A 17621-nucleotide genomic window follows, 5' to 3' on the forward strand; every position below is an offset into this window, starting at 1 on the left:
TTAAGAACGACAAAAACTGGCGTTAGAACTGTTTATTTGAAGGTACAAATTTTATATAATAAGATTTTCATGTAACAAGATATGTTAAAAAAATTTGTTTTTTTAGTGCGAGGCTTTTTATTTTTATAAAGAGGCGGAATGTCAGTGCTACACGTGTAAAACAGGAGTACTGAAAACTATTGAATTCAAGTTTGAAGATTAATTTAAAAATTAATTTTTTACCTGTTGAATGGCTGACAAGAGTTGATAGATCTCAAAAAACAAATTGTACATTTGACTAAACAAAGATCGGGATTCGAGCAATATCGACAAAACCCACATATCACTGTTGACTTGGTTAATTTATCAATAATATAGAATTGATATTTTGTTTTGACAGAAAAAAAATTTTATTCCTTCATTCAACACCAATTTTCCGCCCTGAGCTAACCACACTGTCAATTCTATAATTAATTCATTATTTTCACCTGCAAAACTTATTATTTCAAATTCTTTGTATTTTCATGAATTACCACCCTCAAGAGCATCCAACTTGAACTAAATTGCGTACTTGACTTGATTTTTCACTCTTATTGGAGAGTTTTTTTCATTCCCTTGATTAAATTTAGTCTTACGTTGCCTACCTCACTCTATTCAGCATGCTATCAAGTAGGATCTATTCAGTTCCCCCCCCCGCTTAGCATGCTATTTTATTTACATATTAACGTGCCGTAAAACAGCATAAATTTGTAACTAGGAAGCGCAGAAAACACAGGGGGGTGGATGAAAAAGAATAGTTCCGAGAAGTACTTACAAACAGATAAGGTCAAATGAGTGGGAGTCATTGCAACTGAAGGGTGTTCAATGACAGCTATTAGAATCAGCTATACGTTAAACAGTTTTAAAATACAACAGCTTGGCATTTTAATAAGTTTATTAATTATTATTAATATTTAATAATTAACAGTCTGCCGATTATGTTCATTAATACTTAGTCATTCTCCTAGAATTTGGAACAAATTCAATGCGGTCAAGTTTCTCCTTACTCGTTGAAAGTACAATAAAATGCAAATCTTAGTTTGCACTTCAAAGAAGCACTGTTGTTTACGAAAAAAATTTGTGTGTTATTATATCATGTATTTTATTTGAATTAATATTAATAATAATTTTGTATTCGCATAACCTGAAGATGAACTTCGAAAGAAAATTTGTTCAAAATCATTTTGTACATGAAGTATCCTAGAAGTATATTGAAATGCATGAAATACAGAAATGTTTTTGTACAGAGATAAGGCATTTCAAATGGACGACACAAAAAATTTGTATAAAATGGAATAGAAAAAAAATAATTAATACATGCAAAATCACAATCAGCTCTGATAATTTAGTCCTACATGACGGGCCTGTTGTGATAGATTAGGGCGCGCTGACGTTCGTTTGCTGAGCCATGGCCCTTGAAGCATGGTCAGATGGGATTAAAAAAATTTTCTTTCCTTATTTCTCGTTTATATTAGTCATTAATAATTGGAGAAGGTTCTATTCGTCTAACACTATTCACGCTTTGAATAAACGCAATAACGTTGTTAAAAATCAGGGGAATTTTTTTTCTGCCTTGTTGGAAGAACTAATTGTTGTGATAAAATCAATATATATTTTCATATTTTGATTGATGACTAATGATGAAGCGACCAACCGAGCGGCTTCTTGAGTCAACTCAACTTCTGGATACTATCCGAGTGCAGCAGAACTACTTGTTGCGATGAGCAAGGATGTTGACTACAGGGCTCTCACTGCAAAAGCTCACAGAGGCCTGGCTACATTGCTGGCTGATAGACACTTTACTGCATTTAATAGAAGCTAAGCCATATTCAAAAACACTGTATCTTGTTAATAGTAGTAGGAATAAAACTTGAATAAAATTCTTAACGAACAAAAAACTTCTTAACGAGGAAAGAAAACAAAAGTTAACTGAATTTAATATCAAACCAATGGAAACATACAAGACAAATGAGAGACAAAATGTTAAGCTAGACATATACGACAACAATTTTTTACGACAACTGAAAGATAATGGTATACCTGAAAACAACCAAAATTTCTATTGAACGTTTGCTGAAAGAACAACCATTAATACAAAATCTAGCTGAATAAATGGGCGTACATTTGGCTAAGAAAAATTGCTTTCGATTAGGAAAGTAGGATTCTAGGAATCAACGTCCAAATTATGTGACTTGTCCGTTTATTTGGGATGCTAGGTTATGCTTAAGTAAAGCCAATGAAAGCAAGTAACTTGGACTCAAGAAGATTTTCGTCCGAACGGAGTAATCTGTGGCTGATAAAGAAAAAAGGCTGTTCAAGAAAAGTTTCCAAATGATACAAATTGGTTCCATAGAAAAATTAGGCTGCACAATTTAAAGATATTTTACCACAACCAAAAAGAGAAAGGTGCTCATGGTGATGTTGCGATTCTTCAATGCAATAACGTAATTAGCGATGTCAAAAATTGCTCGTCTGATAATTTTATTTGTGTTGTTGAAGTAAAGACCGCTACTTGTCCCATTCTTGTAGTATGTTTGTAAATTTCCCCTAATATAAGACATTATCGTCCACCGTGAAAACAAATATCTGAATCACTTGCAAGGTTAATGCAACCATTCAATGGCAAAACAATTATTACTGGCAATTTCAGTTAGCCCACTGTTGGCTGGGTCTCTTCCACATCAACATTTTATAATGATATCAAAAGTTTCTTCGACGTTTTAACGGAAAATATTTTTCTGCAGATAATTCAAGATCGCACACACGAAGGCGGTCATATGCTGGATTGGGTTTTGCTGATATTGGCGACTTTTATCTACCACCAAACTACATTATAAAAACTGATTAGAGTTGCGGTGAAACTTGCATTGACCTACCACAGCTCAATTCTCAAAGGTTGTTTGGCTTTGGGCTTTACATATAAAATTGCTGGAATTTCTATCCTTTTTTTTGAATTATCTCGACGACCTTCTTAGCAGTTATACAACTCTGAAATGATCGAAAAATAATAATTACAATGGTTCTTTTCATCCCACACTATTCAAGCTTTGAATAAGCGCAATAAAGTCCATGGGAATTTTCCTTCTGCGTTGTTGCAAGAACTTAGCAGAGATATAGACGTGTCAATAGAACCTGACACTTCAGTTTATTTTGATCAGTTTGCCTCAAATAATACTACCGCGTCAGGTTGTTTTTGTCTTATTAAAAGACTCAAGAAAGAGCTCTTACTTAGTGAAATGCGATCAGAAATTACAATGCATAATGGGTACCCATCAATTGCGAATGAATAAAATGCTCATTTTATGCCACTCTAACAGCCTGCCAACTTTGTACAACGGATTTTAAATGAGTTCTGATTTACGATGGACGATATCCGAGCCCCCTTGTCTCAAGCTTCCCCTATTAAAGGTTTTGACAAATTACCAGGTGACATTCTTCGGATGGTTACAGATAGTTTAAATTACCATGTCATGAAACTCATTCAAAACATTGCAGAAACTTCAACATATCCAAAATTATGGAAGAGAGCAGTGATCACACCAAATCTTTAAGACAAATTCCAAATTTTTTATTCAGTCTTACCGTCCAATTAGTAACTTAAGTATATTGTTCCTAGTTTTTGAAGGAATTCTTTTTAATGCTCTATAACCATTTGTAAGAAAGAGAATCCCTCTTCATCAATTCTGACTTATGAGAGGACGCTCAACAATAACTCCAATTAAATTGTATCTTGATGAAATTTAAAAAGGCTTATGACAAAGATGATGATGTAGTTTGCCTATATCCAGATTTCAGCAAAGCCTTTGATTGTGTTCAACATTGAATACTTTTAAACGAATTGAGAAGCTATGGAATTGTTTGAACTCTGTTACTGTTGCAAGCCTCTCATTTGATGAACAGAGAACAGTGTGTCTAGTCTGAAAGTTGTTTATCTTCATGTGGTTCCGTTTCAGGCGGAGTTCCACGGGGTTCAATTTTGGGACCATTGTTTTTTTCTAGTGTTCATTAATGACCTACCTTCTTCCGCTGGTGTGTCAGGCTTTTACTTGTTTGCGGACGATGGGGAAGAATTGAATAACGATTTGCAGATTTTACATCACGATGTGCAGTCCTATTTGAATTGGGCCACGACAAGTTTAATGCTGTTCAATGTTTTCAAAACTCAGTTTTTATCGGTTTCAAAGACCAAGGATTACTATTCTCAAAATATCGGGGGTGAAGTAGTCCATCCCGTGAATACAGTCAAAGAGTTGGGTAATTTTGTTTCTGAAAACCATAAATTGAACGTCCATTTATTGAGAAGACTTGGCCTATGTTTCTCTCCTCTGGCATCACTAAAAAGAAACCTACGTCTTGACCTACCTCTTGAAACCAAGTTAAAAAGGTAAAAATTATTCCTTTTGCCAACTCTCCTTTACGGATCTTAAATTGGTCTCCCCCCTGTGCTGAACTAACAATATTAGAGAATTTTTAAATTAAAATACTTAATGGATTTGCTCAGCAAGCTCGTATCCAGACAGATTTTGAAGTTTAAAGTACTGCCGATTTGCTGCATGCTGCAATTCAAAGATCTTACGACGCTGAATCAAATCGTGACGGTCAAGTGTGATTTAAGTGCTATGCAACTCATTCAAATTCAATCAACGCTTGCAAAGCCCGTCAAAACAAATATTGATTTTGAATAGAACAAAGAAATCCATACGTGAAAAGAACTCTGTTTAGAGCTGTGAGATCGGGATATTTAGTTCAACCTTGTACGAGTCTCGAATTTTTCATAAGACTCCTGTCTTTTTAAAAGTAAACTTAAACCTTTTTTTGCTTAAATGAAAAATTTAATAATAATCATTTTAACTGTTTAATCTGATTTCCTTTGATATATAATGCCTCATGAAGCAATTAAGTCTTTTACTACCATTACTACATTATGGATGCTTGACAACATTTTATTAATTGTAGTAGTAATAGTAGTAGTAATTAAGTCTTTAGGGCTAGGCTCAAGGGTGTTAACCAATTATACACAGTCAATAGATTTTATATCAGTCTAATTTTGCGCAGTATATTGCAATGTGCACATCTGCAGAGAATTCTTCATCTGAAATTGTTTTCTTCGTTGTTTCTTTGTATATATTATTATTATTATTATTATTATTATTATTATTATTATTATTATTATTATTATTATTATTATTATTATTATTATTATTATTATTATTATTATTATTATTATTATTATTATTATTGTTATTATTATTATTATCATTATTATTATCATTATTATTATTATTATTATTATTATTATTATTATTATTATTATTATTATTATTATTATTATTATTATTATTATTGTTATTATTATTATTATTATTATTATTATTATTATTATTAATATTATTATTATTATTATTATTATTACTATTATTATTATTATTATTATTATTATTATTATTATTATTATTATTATTATTATTAATATTATTATTATTATTATTATTATTATTATTATTATTATTATTATTGTTATTATTATTATTATTATTATTATTATTATTATTATTATTATTATTATTATTATTATTATTATTATTACTATTATTATTATTATTATTATTATTATTATTATCATTATTATTATTATTATTATTATTATTAATATTATTATTATTATTATTATTATTATTATTATTATTATTATTATTATTACTATTATTATTATTACTATTATTACTATTATTATTATTATTTTGACTTCGTGGATATGCCACTGGGGAATCACACCCCGCGTTTACAATCTAGTATTGGCACAACAGTTTTTACATAAACAAATCAATATCCAAGTACAGAGATTGTTTTCGGTCCAATGTCTATTAAAACGACTCCACATGTATTCAATAAGTTTGTTCATCAGATTCTCCGGGTTCAAGAAATCAAGAGCTCTTTGCACGACGTTTATTCTGAATCCAGTCCTATACCAAAATTTTTGCCTCTGAATTTCATATCTATTGTCTGGACGCACAACACGTCTCCTTCTACCGCTGTTGCTGATATTGAAATCTTTCAAAAAATCGACATTGTACCTTCCTTTCAAGATGTTACTGAAAATTGGAAGGTCTTCAAGCACTTTACTTTAGAGTGGTGGTAATAAGTTTGATTTGACCAAAACATCCTTGCAACTTAAATTTCCGCAAATCCATATAAGAACCTTTTTTATTGATTTATGCAATGATTTCGAAACACGTTTTTCTTAGCTCCCAGTTTTCGGATGGAGATCGGATCAACATTGATATTATTGATCGGTATAGTTCGGCTACACTCTTGGTGCAAATGATCGGGGACGTACTTCTTCTCAACCGAAAGAACGATTTTCTGGCCATTCCAACTCTTACTTTCACTTGCTCGTTGCAGTTTAGTGGGTCATCCATGAAAAGGTCAACGTCACGAACAAGGCTTTTGTGGTTTAAATTTCTTCCAGCCATAATAAAACAAAAATCTTCTAGGGTGTTCTTATTTCTAACTTACTGAAATTCGCTAATGGAACATTTTTTCAAATTGAATAGTAGATGGTTTTGCACACTCCAGTTGTGAAGGGCTTGTAAGTCGGTTTGAAGTTTTTCTAAGGATTCTTGTTCAGGTCTCCAATTGTAAAGCAGATTAAAATCATCAGCGAATAGTAAAGCTAACGATGAGAAAACAGCCTTGTGGAGATCATTTATGTATATCAGGAAGAATAATGGTCCCAATACCGATCCCTGTGGTACTCCAGATGTTACAGTTCGCCCATTTGATAACTGGTCACCTATTCGCACTTTCTGTGTTCTTCCGAATAATTAGTCTTGTATCAGTTCGAACAAAACCTTGGAGATGGGAATTCGAAATAACCTTTTCATCAGGACACTATGTTTTATTTTGTCAAACGCTTTGGAGAAATCAAATAAAATAAATAAATTAACAGAGTCCCTCGAGTTCAAGTGTGAGTAAATATGAGATAAACTGTATAGTAATTGTAGTACAACAGAACGTCTTGGCCTAAAACCAAATTGGAAATTGCTTATACGATCAGCGAACGCAGTGTAGCAATCTAATTTTAATATTCGTTTGCAGAATCATAAATACTCCAGTTAGTGTGAGGCATATTGAAGTCAACGGATGAGAGGAGACGCTTGTAGCACGTTTCCTCAAGGAAGCGGAATAACTTCTGTAAATCCTCAATAGACATCCGGTATTTGCTTCCCGCCGGACGGTTGTAGAGAAATGCGATGTAAAAAGGTTCTAGGCCAATTATTTTGGCAACGCGAAGTGAAGATTGAACTGATAAGGGTAATTTAGCCACACTAATTTCCTCGTATTTGATTATTTTCTTCACAGCTATCAGCACACCACCGTGACGAGAGGCATCAGATTCAGTTGGTCTATCGCCTTGTATAATATCATAATCGGGAAGGAACAGTTCCGCACTTTTTATGTCAGTAGTGAGCCATGTCTCAGCTAAAAGTAAAACGTCGAAATCAAGTCTATATACATAGTCAATAAATTTAATTCTTTTGTTCAAGTCGATCAAGCTTCTTACATTGTATAGTAAGATATTGAAAGATTTTAGTCAGAAGTCAGATGCAGCAGCGTTTGAAACCTTTTTTCTGCGGCGTTTTTGAACCTGTAGCTGATTTGCAGTTCCCCTAATTGTGTATCTGTAGTTTTTTGAGTCGTCTCCATCCTTCTTATAAGCGTCCTCAATCATTGAATTTATTTCTTCACGGGTCTGTCTTGAGTGCTAATGAGAAACACTGATCAGTTGGAGTGTCGAATCTGCTTCCTTCAAAATTCTCAATGATCAAAAGATGTTAATTTTATCCCTTTTCTCTTTGTGGACAATCTTTAGCGGTCTCGGTTTTGGTGAGCCTTCATTGCTAACTTTCCCAATTCGTATAATTTTTTCTATTTGGTTTTCGTCCAGATCAATACTTAAGCCCTTTCGCAGAATTGATGAAAGACTTGTAGGTCCTCACTTTCTTTTTCCTTGGGTGTTTCGAGTTTGCTTTCTGGAACATTAAAAAGAACCAGATTATTCTCCCGTTTTTCATTGTCCTCCTTTTCTTGTTCCTGCTGTTGTAGAGTTTCTTTCGTTGTTTTCTTCATGTTTGGTATGGGAGTCGATACATTGCTTTTTTGTCGTGATGTCTTGATTTGATCCGGTATCTGCTGTTGTTTCTCAATGACTAAATTGATTTTGTTCTCAAGCTTTTGTTCAATATGCAACATTCTTTCATCAATGAATTTCTGCTCTTTGTTTTCAAGCTTATTCTCATTCAGTTGTCGATCAGTTAACTGCTTTTGTATGCAGGCTAGCTTATTGCCAATTTCATTTATGTCATCGGGTCCATCTCTCATCGCAGTCTTTACACAACCAAATAAGCCCTGAATAATTTTGCAGACATCTAAGGACACTTGTAGCAATGCCGGAACAGTCACCGGCGTAATACCAGCAACCACATTTAAAACACGAAACTGGTCCATCTTTGCATTCAAGATTACAGGTCCCACATGGGTACTTCGTTGATTGAGTTCTAGTTTTATCTCCCATTTTCAAAGAGTTCAAGAGTTCAAGAGTACAAGCCCCTTCCTACCAATTAAAGTTGCGAAGGAACTTGTTTTTATAAAATTTCGTAATCGTCTTAGCCCCTTCCTACCAGTTAAGGTTGCGAAGGCACTCCAACAAAAACAAACAACACAATCAATCAGTCAAAATTTACCTATTGAGCTGTTTCTTTCCTCCGTTTCGCTCTTTCTCTTTCCTTCTTTGATGGCTTGTTTTTCTTTGGCTTCCACCGTTTCGACCTCTACTTCTTGTCACTCCTGTAACAGTTTTTCACTTTCTTTCTGTGCCACCAAAAAGTTGAGAGCAATCGGGCTTCAAGTTCAGTGGACGGGTGATTGTTCTAGGTTGTCTAAAACCTTGAAATCTTTACTCTTGCGATGGGATAGAAGGCTTGATTTAACTTCTAATATGTTAATATTGCTCTTCAACAATTTTCGACAAATGTCAGGGGCACCTTTACGTCTACAATACACAACGGCTTCTATTCGATGACTGAATTCACGCAGTATTCGACTAACACTTATGGCCCTGTAGTTGTTGCTTTTATGTTTGTTTATCGGATTACTGATAACGACGTGCCAAACTGTAACTTTGTGTTTTCTGGCAAGTATACCCTGTCCTGTCAGTAGAATTTGTACCACCTTCAATGGGTTGTTAGCGTTCTCGTTGAAGCTGAGCCCTCCAAGACTGTAACTTCTGCCAATTAATTCAATTCTGAATTTGTAGGGTATCCCTTTGATTGTAGCATTCAGCGAGCTTGCACCAATTATGTAAACCGTCAATGCCAGCCTGTTAAATCCTTTTCACGAAAAGGGCTCTCAATAATTCGGTTTTTTCAAAGAAATTCTCATCAAAATTTTAAAAGATTGTCAGTTTAAAACTTTCGTACGAACGTTTCCGAACTCTTAGTTCATCGTCAGGTTATAAGCAATACAAAATGCTAAAATGAAAAGCCAGAAAATGAAATGCAAATCACTAAAATCTATCATTCAGGGAACTTTAAAACGAATTTTTACATGTCTACAATCGTATCTACGAAATTTTTACATCTGAGTAAAAAGACATTTCGGACTTGATGCGGCTGATGCATATCGACATGTTTTTCTACTAAAAAACCTACATATATTGCTTTAAACTTACTTTGGTTTTGTTCAGTTTTAAAGTTGAAATTTTCGTTTCTCAAGGTGTCTTTCAAATTGGTTTTTCATCTCCAAACTAAGCTTTCTGTGTTCGGTATTCATGGCGCGTGTTGATGGCTGGTTTCAAAGTTCTTATATAGAGCGACTCTAGTGTCATTAACTTAGATTGGTTGCAGCATTGGTCTTATATCTTCCACAGGAAAGCTGTTTTATCACCGTTGCACTCGATTGCATGTACTCCCATCGATGAGTCCGCTTTGGCATGCTCTGCAACTCTTGTGCTAATCTGTCGGCATAACTGCCCTACATAGATGGATTTACATCCATTACAAGTGAGTTCATAAACCACATGGGATTTGAGATCATTATCAAAGCTAGACTTGAGGCTAGGAAAACAGCTCTTAAGTTTCCGAGTGGTGAAAATCGTCTGTACAGGATGAATTTTAGTCAACTTCTTTACAAACTGTACTGCTGCCTGATGTTGCCTCTGTACTGATGTTGCCTCTGTACTGTAATACAAATTGTTGTTTCTCAGCATTTTCCAGTTGTTTTACGACTACACTCGCGTTAAATCTATGTACTTTTCTTTGTTCTGTCATTCGCAGCTGGTTACTTGTATCCTTGACGATATTCGTTACCCAATGCCTAGGATATTGATTACGTTCCCAAATTTCTTCATTTTTGTCAATGCTTCATGGAACGCCCCCCAATTGCTGGTGGCTTGGAACAGGCGGTGTATTGTTCCCTGTATTGTGCTTTTCTGATGTTGTAGGGGTGCACAGCTACGATAGTTTAGAATTGTTCCAGTATCTGATGGTTTTGGATACCATGTGCAAAAAATGTTCCCCTCCGGTTGTACGTTAATTGGCATGTCCAGAAATGGCAAACTGTTTTTATCATCTGTTGTTTCTAATGTAAATTGGAGATTTGGATGGAGGTTATTGACCGCATCTAACAGCTCTTTTGTGTCACCTCTAACTGTTCTCACAATATCGTTGACATATCTTAGAAAAACTTTAGTTTCGGACGAATGGTTAATGTCAGTCTGATCATTTTCACGACAGAATGAGCATATCCAGTACAGGTTTTCCATGCTATCATATTCTGTGTTACTGATTTGCTGACATTTTGCGTGGAACCATCTATTACAAACTTCACACTCAACACCCCTGGAACGTGTTGTCACACGGTGTTCGCAATTGCGACAAGTGCTAGATTGTGTGTTGGCTTTTTGCATTTAGGTGTCTGTAATTTCAGTTATGGCTCCCACGATTTCATCCAAAGGTTTGCCAAAATCACCGCCAAGGACGCACCCATTGCCAACCCGTCTATCTGACAGTACCAACTTTCATTGCATTTGAAATGGACGTTGGTAACGGCTAATTAAAGCAGACGTTTCATTGTTGTTCTAGGTACGTCTGGTTTATCGTCCCTAGCATAAAGCCATCGCAGGGCAATGTTAATGGCTTCCTTTACGGGAACGTTGGTGTATTCTCATCGGTTTTTTGTAGCCGCGTTTTGGTGATCTTGAATTCACCTCTAGTTTGTTGGCGCGTCGCTTCAATTGAGTCAGCTCGATTCTGGATTAACATCGTAGGCACCTCTTATCGAGGAAAGTAAGCAAAGTAAATCATTATGAATTAAATGGTCAAAATTTCAGTGTTTAGCGAGGATTAACATTGAGAATGTATGCATTTGTTGTCAGAAATGATGCCAATTAGATTGGATTGTACACCGATCCTTCGTTTACTACGTAATAATTTGACAAACTCGTAGCATTGACCTCATTTGTGATTTTTCAACTGCTTTCATGATATTTTCTGTGCCACGCAAAAATTTATATGCTTTTTTAAGATTTAGTATGTCAGATCAAGCCAGTTCATCGTCATCTGATGACGTAATGCAGCAGTTTTTGAAAGAGGTAATCAATTTTTTCTGGAATGAAATATTTTTCCATCAATTTGTGTGCTACAAAGTCAGCAATTTAGATCGGCCAATCTGAAAGTAAAGATAGTCGTCAATTAAAGAGTGAGCTGGAAATACACAGACTAACACGAACCGGATCTTCATACTTTAACTTAAACCCATTTGAAGTAAGTTTCATGCTGATCGGATTTTTCTCTATCATTTTTTGGTCAACTGTCTTCTCTTAGTGACAATCAGCAGGTTTTAGATGTTGATGTCGACACTCCAATGGAAACCATTCGAACGAGATACAAAAAGGTGCAATATAATTTTACATTTAGAAAATTCTGCTGTTTGTCACGCACGTTGCAGCCGAGTGAAAAGGAAATTGTTTTCAGCTGTCTATTATTGTGCATCCTGACAAAAATATGAACGACAGAGAACGAGCTCAAAAGGCTTTCGATGGTATGTTAATTTCGAGTTTTCAGCTGCGAATGTGAGGTTGTTTGCGATGCTTCGAATAGGAAACTTTTCAGCAATCAAGAAGGCGCTGGAACAGTTGGAGAACGAAGAAGTGAGAGCCAGCTGCATTCAACTTATTAATGACTGTAAAGAAAAGGTCAACACTGAGGTATGTAGCGTAAATAAAGCTCACCTAAGCTGTTGTTCGACTGCGTAATGCTCCTGTTCAAATTTAGGTAGAAGCGACGAGGCGAAAACAGAAAAAAGAGGGAAGAGCACCTAATGTCCCGGAAGATGATCCTGCAGTTGTGAGTTTCTAAAAATATCATTTGCAGCCGCTTAGTAAATGTATGGTCCAACTCCGGTGACAATCCTTCTTCATCACGATTGAAGCTGGCTAGAATAGAATCGAGAAGCGGCCGGTCGTTTGGAAGCGAATCACCCGATAGTGGTCGTGGTTTTAGGGTGAACATTGAGTGGTTTCTTACCTAGAAATTAGATTGAAGTTCAAAATTTTTGAATTTCGCGGAATAAAAATTAACGAAAAATGGAACATAGCTGGAGAAATCAAGAAGGGGGCGATGAAATGTCTGTTCTGAAGCTGACTTGTCCAAAACCCACAATTCAAGAAACCATAGTAGCATGTTCTGTCAGAATTCTGCAGAACTTTGTTTTTAAAACTCATTTTCAGCAAAAATATAGAAAAGTAAATTAAGTCATTAACAGATCACATATTAACAGTTCACTATATACAGTAGATTTCATTCCCTGCAAATGTATTCAAAAGTGCCCTTCTTAACATTTATAACTCGAGGTTCGTGTTTCAATTTTTTGATATTTTCAAGGTAGCTATACGCGTCTTCGATTTTTTTCGGGCAGCTTTTCGCAAAGGAGTTGAAAATTTATTCATCGAGAACGTTTTTGAGAATCTGCTGTCCCAGAGGCCATTGGCGTTAATATGCAATCGTGCGTCATCTTCAGTGCTGGTAGTTTTATTTGCGAAGGACTCCGCAGTGTTGGTAGTTTTATTTGCGATGTTGAGTCCGCCTTCGCGTACGGGGAGTGAAAATATGTCGCGATAGGTCTCGTAATAATTGGTGTTACATACACGGTTAGGGATTAGGTGAATATTGATAACTTTCTCGGCTTCTTCAAACAAGTCGAATGTGTCTGGTGTGGTCCTCGATAGGAAGGTCAATTTACGTTGAACAGAGTTCGCCAGGCATTTGTACACATTTTCGCATGTTTTGCTAATTTTTGCAATATACGTAGATAGTTTTGCTTTTGATCTATGCATTATATGCAGGAGTCCACGTTTCCGATAACAGATCCAAGGACTTGATCCATCAATAATATCTACTTCTTCACCTTTAAACGCTTTTTTTGCGTCATTGACGAACTCTGCTTTGGTGATAAGATAGCATTTGATAGCATTATAACCAAATGAAGGACCATACAGTTTCAACTTTGATCGAAGGACCTTCAGCGCTTCAACCGATCCGGCGGCCTTTCCGTCATCCGCGTACCATTTTTAATCATGTTGTTGGAAACTTTTTCGATGAGGGGCAAAATAGCTATTCCAAACATTGCCATTGCAAGTGGGTCGCCTTGAGTGGTTCGTTCTCGGGATTGCAGAACTTTGTGAGAGACTAGATGGGCTAGAGATTAGATGGGCTCTTATAGGAGTTGGATAAAGCCAAATGAAGAGATGGACAAAGAACTTCGATGTTTTTTAGGGCTAAGTCTCTGTTGAAACTGTTGAAGGCATTTTTCGCATCAATAAGGAGGATGGCCTGTGTCTCCGGTTGCTCAAAGTTTTCGCGTAGAGAGTGAATGGCCTGTTCAATTCCGCGTCTTTGACCAAGGCAATGTTGGAGATTACCTCCGAGGAATTTGAGGTCATTTTTGACGCACCAATGATGCGTCGCATTACCTCACCAACACCTATGGCCGTACAACAGGACATTTATCGAGTGGTATCAACCTAGAGCTATTGTATACATCAAGAAAGCACACCTCGTGTGTCGCAATCAAAATAGTCAACTTTGCCAATGACTTGCAAATGTCGTTCGACATAGATTTGAACGACGTGAGGATGTTCCTCCTTTCGTTTGCATCTAATCGTAAGGGACCATGACTGCCGCGTGTTTTCATGGTCGATCTACGTATTGCAGATGCGTTAATGCGATCATATATAGAGTGTTGATAGGGTAATGTATTTGAAGGGGGTCTTTCACAACGTAGTCAAGATTTGCAGTCTGTGGGGCGGGGTGCTTTTCACCTAATATGTCCATTACTGTTTTCGTTCCCAGTTTTTGAATTAGGGGTAGGACACCGCCCTTTGATTCGTCAGTTAGACATCTTAGTGCATTCGAGGTTTTTCCAATTTCCATGTTTTTGTCGAATAGTTTGAATTCGTTTGTTTCATGTTTAGAGTTCGATCTCGTAAGTCTGTCTTGTACTCCTTTCGCCTCTAGAAATAATAGTTCAAATTCGCAATTTATCCAGAGGTCGAGTCGCCTAGCATTTATTTTACTTACCGATCTATCGTTACCCATTTTTGTTCTAGCGAGGATGAGATGGGGCATGACCATAGCGGCTAACATCCCAACTTCACTATTATGGTTAATGTTCTCACATTCTGACAACGCAACGTTCAGCGACTCGACAAAGCGACTGCCAACTTTATTTTTGCTTAAAATCAAAAAGTCTGGTTTCCAATGAACATTTTCTAGGTAAACGTTTTTGAGCATTTCTTTCATATCGGTGGTTAGGTTGGACCAGAAGTCGGCAGCGTTGAGAGAAGCAGGGCTTTGGGAGGGGGAAAAGGGTGTGGGTGACATGGGTATGGGAATCTGCGATCTTTGCATTCGCGCTTGCTGGTGTCTCGATGATTAACGCCTCGTGTGTGTGTGCTTGTCATGGTATTCGCGCGCATATTGAAATCCGCTACATTGGACATGCATATAGGTACCGCATGAGTAACACCATATACCCCTCTTCTTGAGGGTTTGGAGACACTTCGAGCAGTGCGTCTGATCGGACATAGGAACGGGTTGTCGAGGAAGGGAGGACAGATGGGTGAATTAATTAACGAAAACCATTAAGGAATGACATATAGATGAGAATACTCGATTAACAATGTAAGAAAAATGAAAGCCAACACGACAAAACATGAAGGGCGATAGACTAAAAGAGGGGGAGATAACACGAGGGAAACACTAATATAACAATTTATAAATCGCGATATTTTTCAAATTTAGCTTATGGCTTATCAAACGATTTTTTGTTGATGGGATGATTTTAGGAGCTATCAGGATTGATGGGTTGAATTGGTATCTAATAAGATAGATTAGGAGTCCTTAACATTAAATGAAGTGAAAATTGTATGTAGAATGATCATTGAAGCCAAAATTTGAGGGTAGTATTGCTGCACAACATCCCGTATAGTTGCACCGCGAAAAGAGTTTTGTTGGGCCGATGTCACTGCACTTAATCTTTTTGGTCCTTGAGTTTCCCAGCTCAAGGTTTGTGACGTCCCAAGGGAGAAGGAGAGCTGTGAATTGGGGTCGCATGGAGAGCTGAGTTGTTCCTGTTCTCCAAACACTCAGATGATATGGACATACAATGCTTGCCTCTAAAATTCTCTCCACGGAGAGACCACTCTTGCGAGACTTAGCATGTCAGATCTTTTTAATTAGTTTATCACAACAATTACGCTAATAAGTTTATCACAACAATTAGTTTATCACAACAATTAGGCAAAAAAAGAGATGATTTGAAGAAATGTGATTGCTCGCAAACCAAGTTTGAGAAAATTGTTGTAAACACGTCTTCGATGGTTGACCGTTTTGAGCTTTTGATTGACCGCTTAATTTCATTTGTTTTCATTCCAAAGTTTGTTGCAAACATAAAAGCGATCTTGAGCGTCAAAGATGCAAAGACAGCGCTTAGTGGTTAAGATGTCACTGTTATCCTGGAAGTTTCCGGGTCCTACCTTTGTGGGGTCGAGATATTTGCAACCATAATAACTTCTGCGCAGCACCCACTCTAAATTAAATTGCCCCGCCTGTCTCTCGAGAGCAATTCGTCCGAATCTTCTGCAAGCTGCAACTATTCAATTGTTTCAATTTGGCTGATTTAAAAAAAAAGATAGCCAAAGATGGAATGTTTAGTAGTTTCAATGTCCGCGTTAAAAGACCAATGAGAGTTGCATTTTGGCGAACAAGTGACTAAGAAGCAAAAGGAATAAAAAGGCAGTCACAAACGGCATAAAATGATAGGACAAAAAAAGGCAGGACAAACGGCGTCAAAGCAGTTGAGAGCAATAAGCAAAAACTGGAATCAAGAAATAATTTTCTTTTTCGTGAGTTTGATATTTGATGAGTACTGTCTGTGATGAGACTACGTAATATGGCAGAAAAACCAGCAGCTACTCAAGACTCAAAAAGCACTAATATTGTTTGTGAACAAAAATGTCAGTCTTTTCAGTACCGTTAGATGTAACCTCATACCTTTAATTAAGGCCAATTATGGAACGTAATTAGCCAATGAAATCTGTCTTTAATGAGACTAAGGCATAGAAGAACAGAAAACACTACCAAAAAGGGCTTAAACGGGACAAATTTGGGCAAAGATCATTGTTTTGCTGTTGCTTTTGAATGGAATAAAATGCCTTTGGAAATGATACTAATACCCCAGGAGTTTGATTGTCGGAAAAAACTGAAAACTTTTTCATTTAATCATTGATTTTGAAAGCACTTTTGAGTTTGTAAATGGTGCGCAAACCTATAATAATAATAATAATAATAATAATAATATTTTAAGAAAACGTAGTCAAATTTCATAAAAAATGCGATTTGAATAGAAACCATCGAATAGCTTCTAATATGCCGGATTAGAGGCCCCATGAACTTCGTCATCACTAAGACTGAGTGAAAGGGCATCAGACAGAGCTACAGAACGGTCAAAAGTAAAAAGTTACCAAATGTGTGATAACAGTGCCAAAATCATATAAACCATTAGCCTGCAACTCAAACAGCTAGCCCGATCGAATTAATGACCGCTGATTGTCATTAACAAGACTACGCAACGAGATATCAATAAGCACAACAATTACGGGCAAAGCTAAAAAGTCATTTTTGTGTAACTATTATTATCAAAATCATAACCATTAGTTACCCGTTGACTGAAACAAAAATTAGTTACCCAAAACCAAATATTTGATCAAAAATTATCTCAATCGATTTTATAAACAAATTGGAAAAGTTTGGGCCCTGAAAATGTCGATTTACGCGCCCTTTTCTAGTCTATTGTGACTTATATTGTGAACAGGTCTTTAAAAGTTGTGAACGGGTCTTTAAAAAGACAAGAGCACCAGTACAAATCAGATTCTTTTAATTATAAGAAAACAAGAAAGGCCACTAAAAGCTGTAAACAGCTATTGCTATTAAACAACACCCTCATCACCACAAACAACGTCAAAATACTTGTTTTCTACAGTAATG

The 17621-nt window shown here is 36.1% G+C and overlaps 1 protein-coding gene across 1 annotated transcript in view; it reads left to right on the plus strand.

Annotated features, from left to right (window-relative positions):
* LOC142349975 (dnaJ homolog subfamily C member 8-like) overlaps positions 1-17621 on the plus strand; it is a 440478-nt gene that overhangs the window by 420122 nt on the left and 2735 nt on the right. Inside the window, exons 2-7 of the mRNA XM_075401847.1 lie at positions 11600-11668; positions 11736-11840; positions 11914-11970; positions 12051-12117; positions 12189-12283; positions 12351-12422. Coding sequence (XP_075257962.1) covers positions 11609-11668; positions 11736-11840; positions 11914-11970; positions 12051-12117; positions 12189-12283; positions 12351-12422 — 456 coding nt within the window. The 5' untranslated portion in view covers positions 11600-11608. The remainder of the gene's footprint in view (positions 1-11599; positions 11669-11735; positions 11841-11913; positions 11971-12050; positions 12118-12188; positions 12284-12350; positions 12423-17621) is intronic.

The sequence above is a fragment of the Convolutriloba macropyga genome, chromosome 11 (genome assembly GCF_964194025.1).
Source record: "Convolutriloba macropyga chromosome 11, txConMacr16.3, whole genome shotgun sequence".
Classification (NCBI taxonomy): Eukaryota; Metazoa; Xenacoelomorpha; order Acoela; family Convolutidae; genus Convolutriloba; species Convolutriloba macropyga.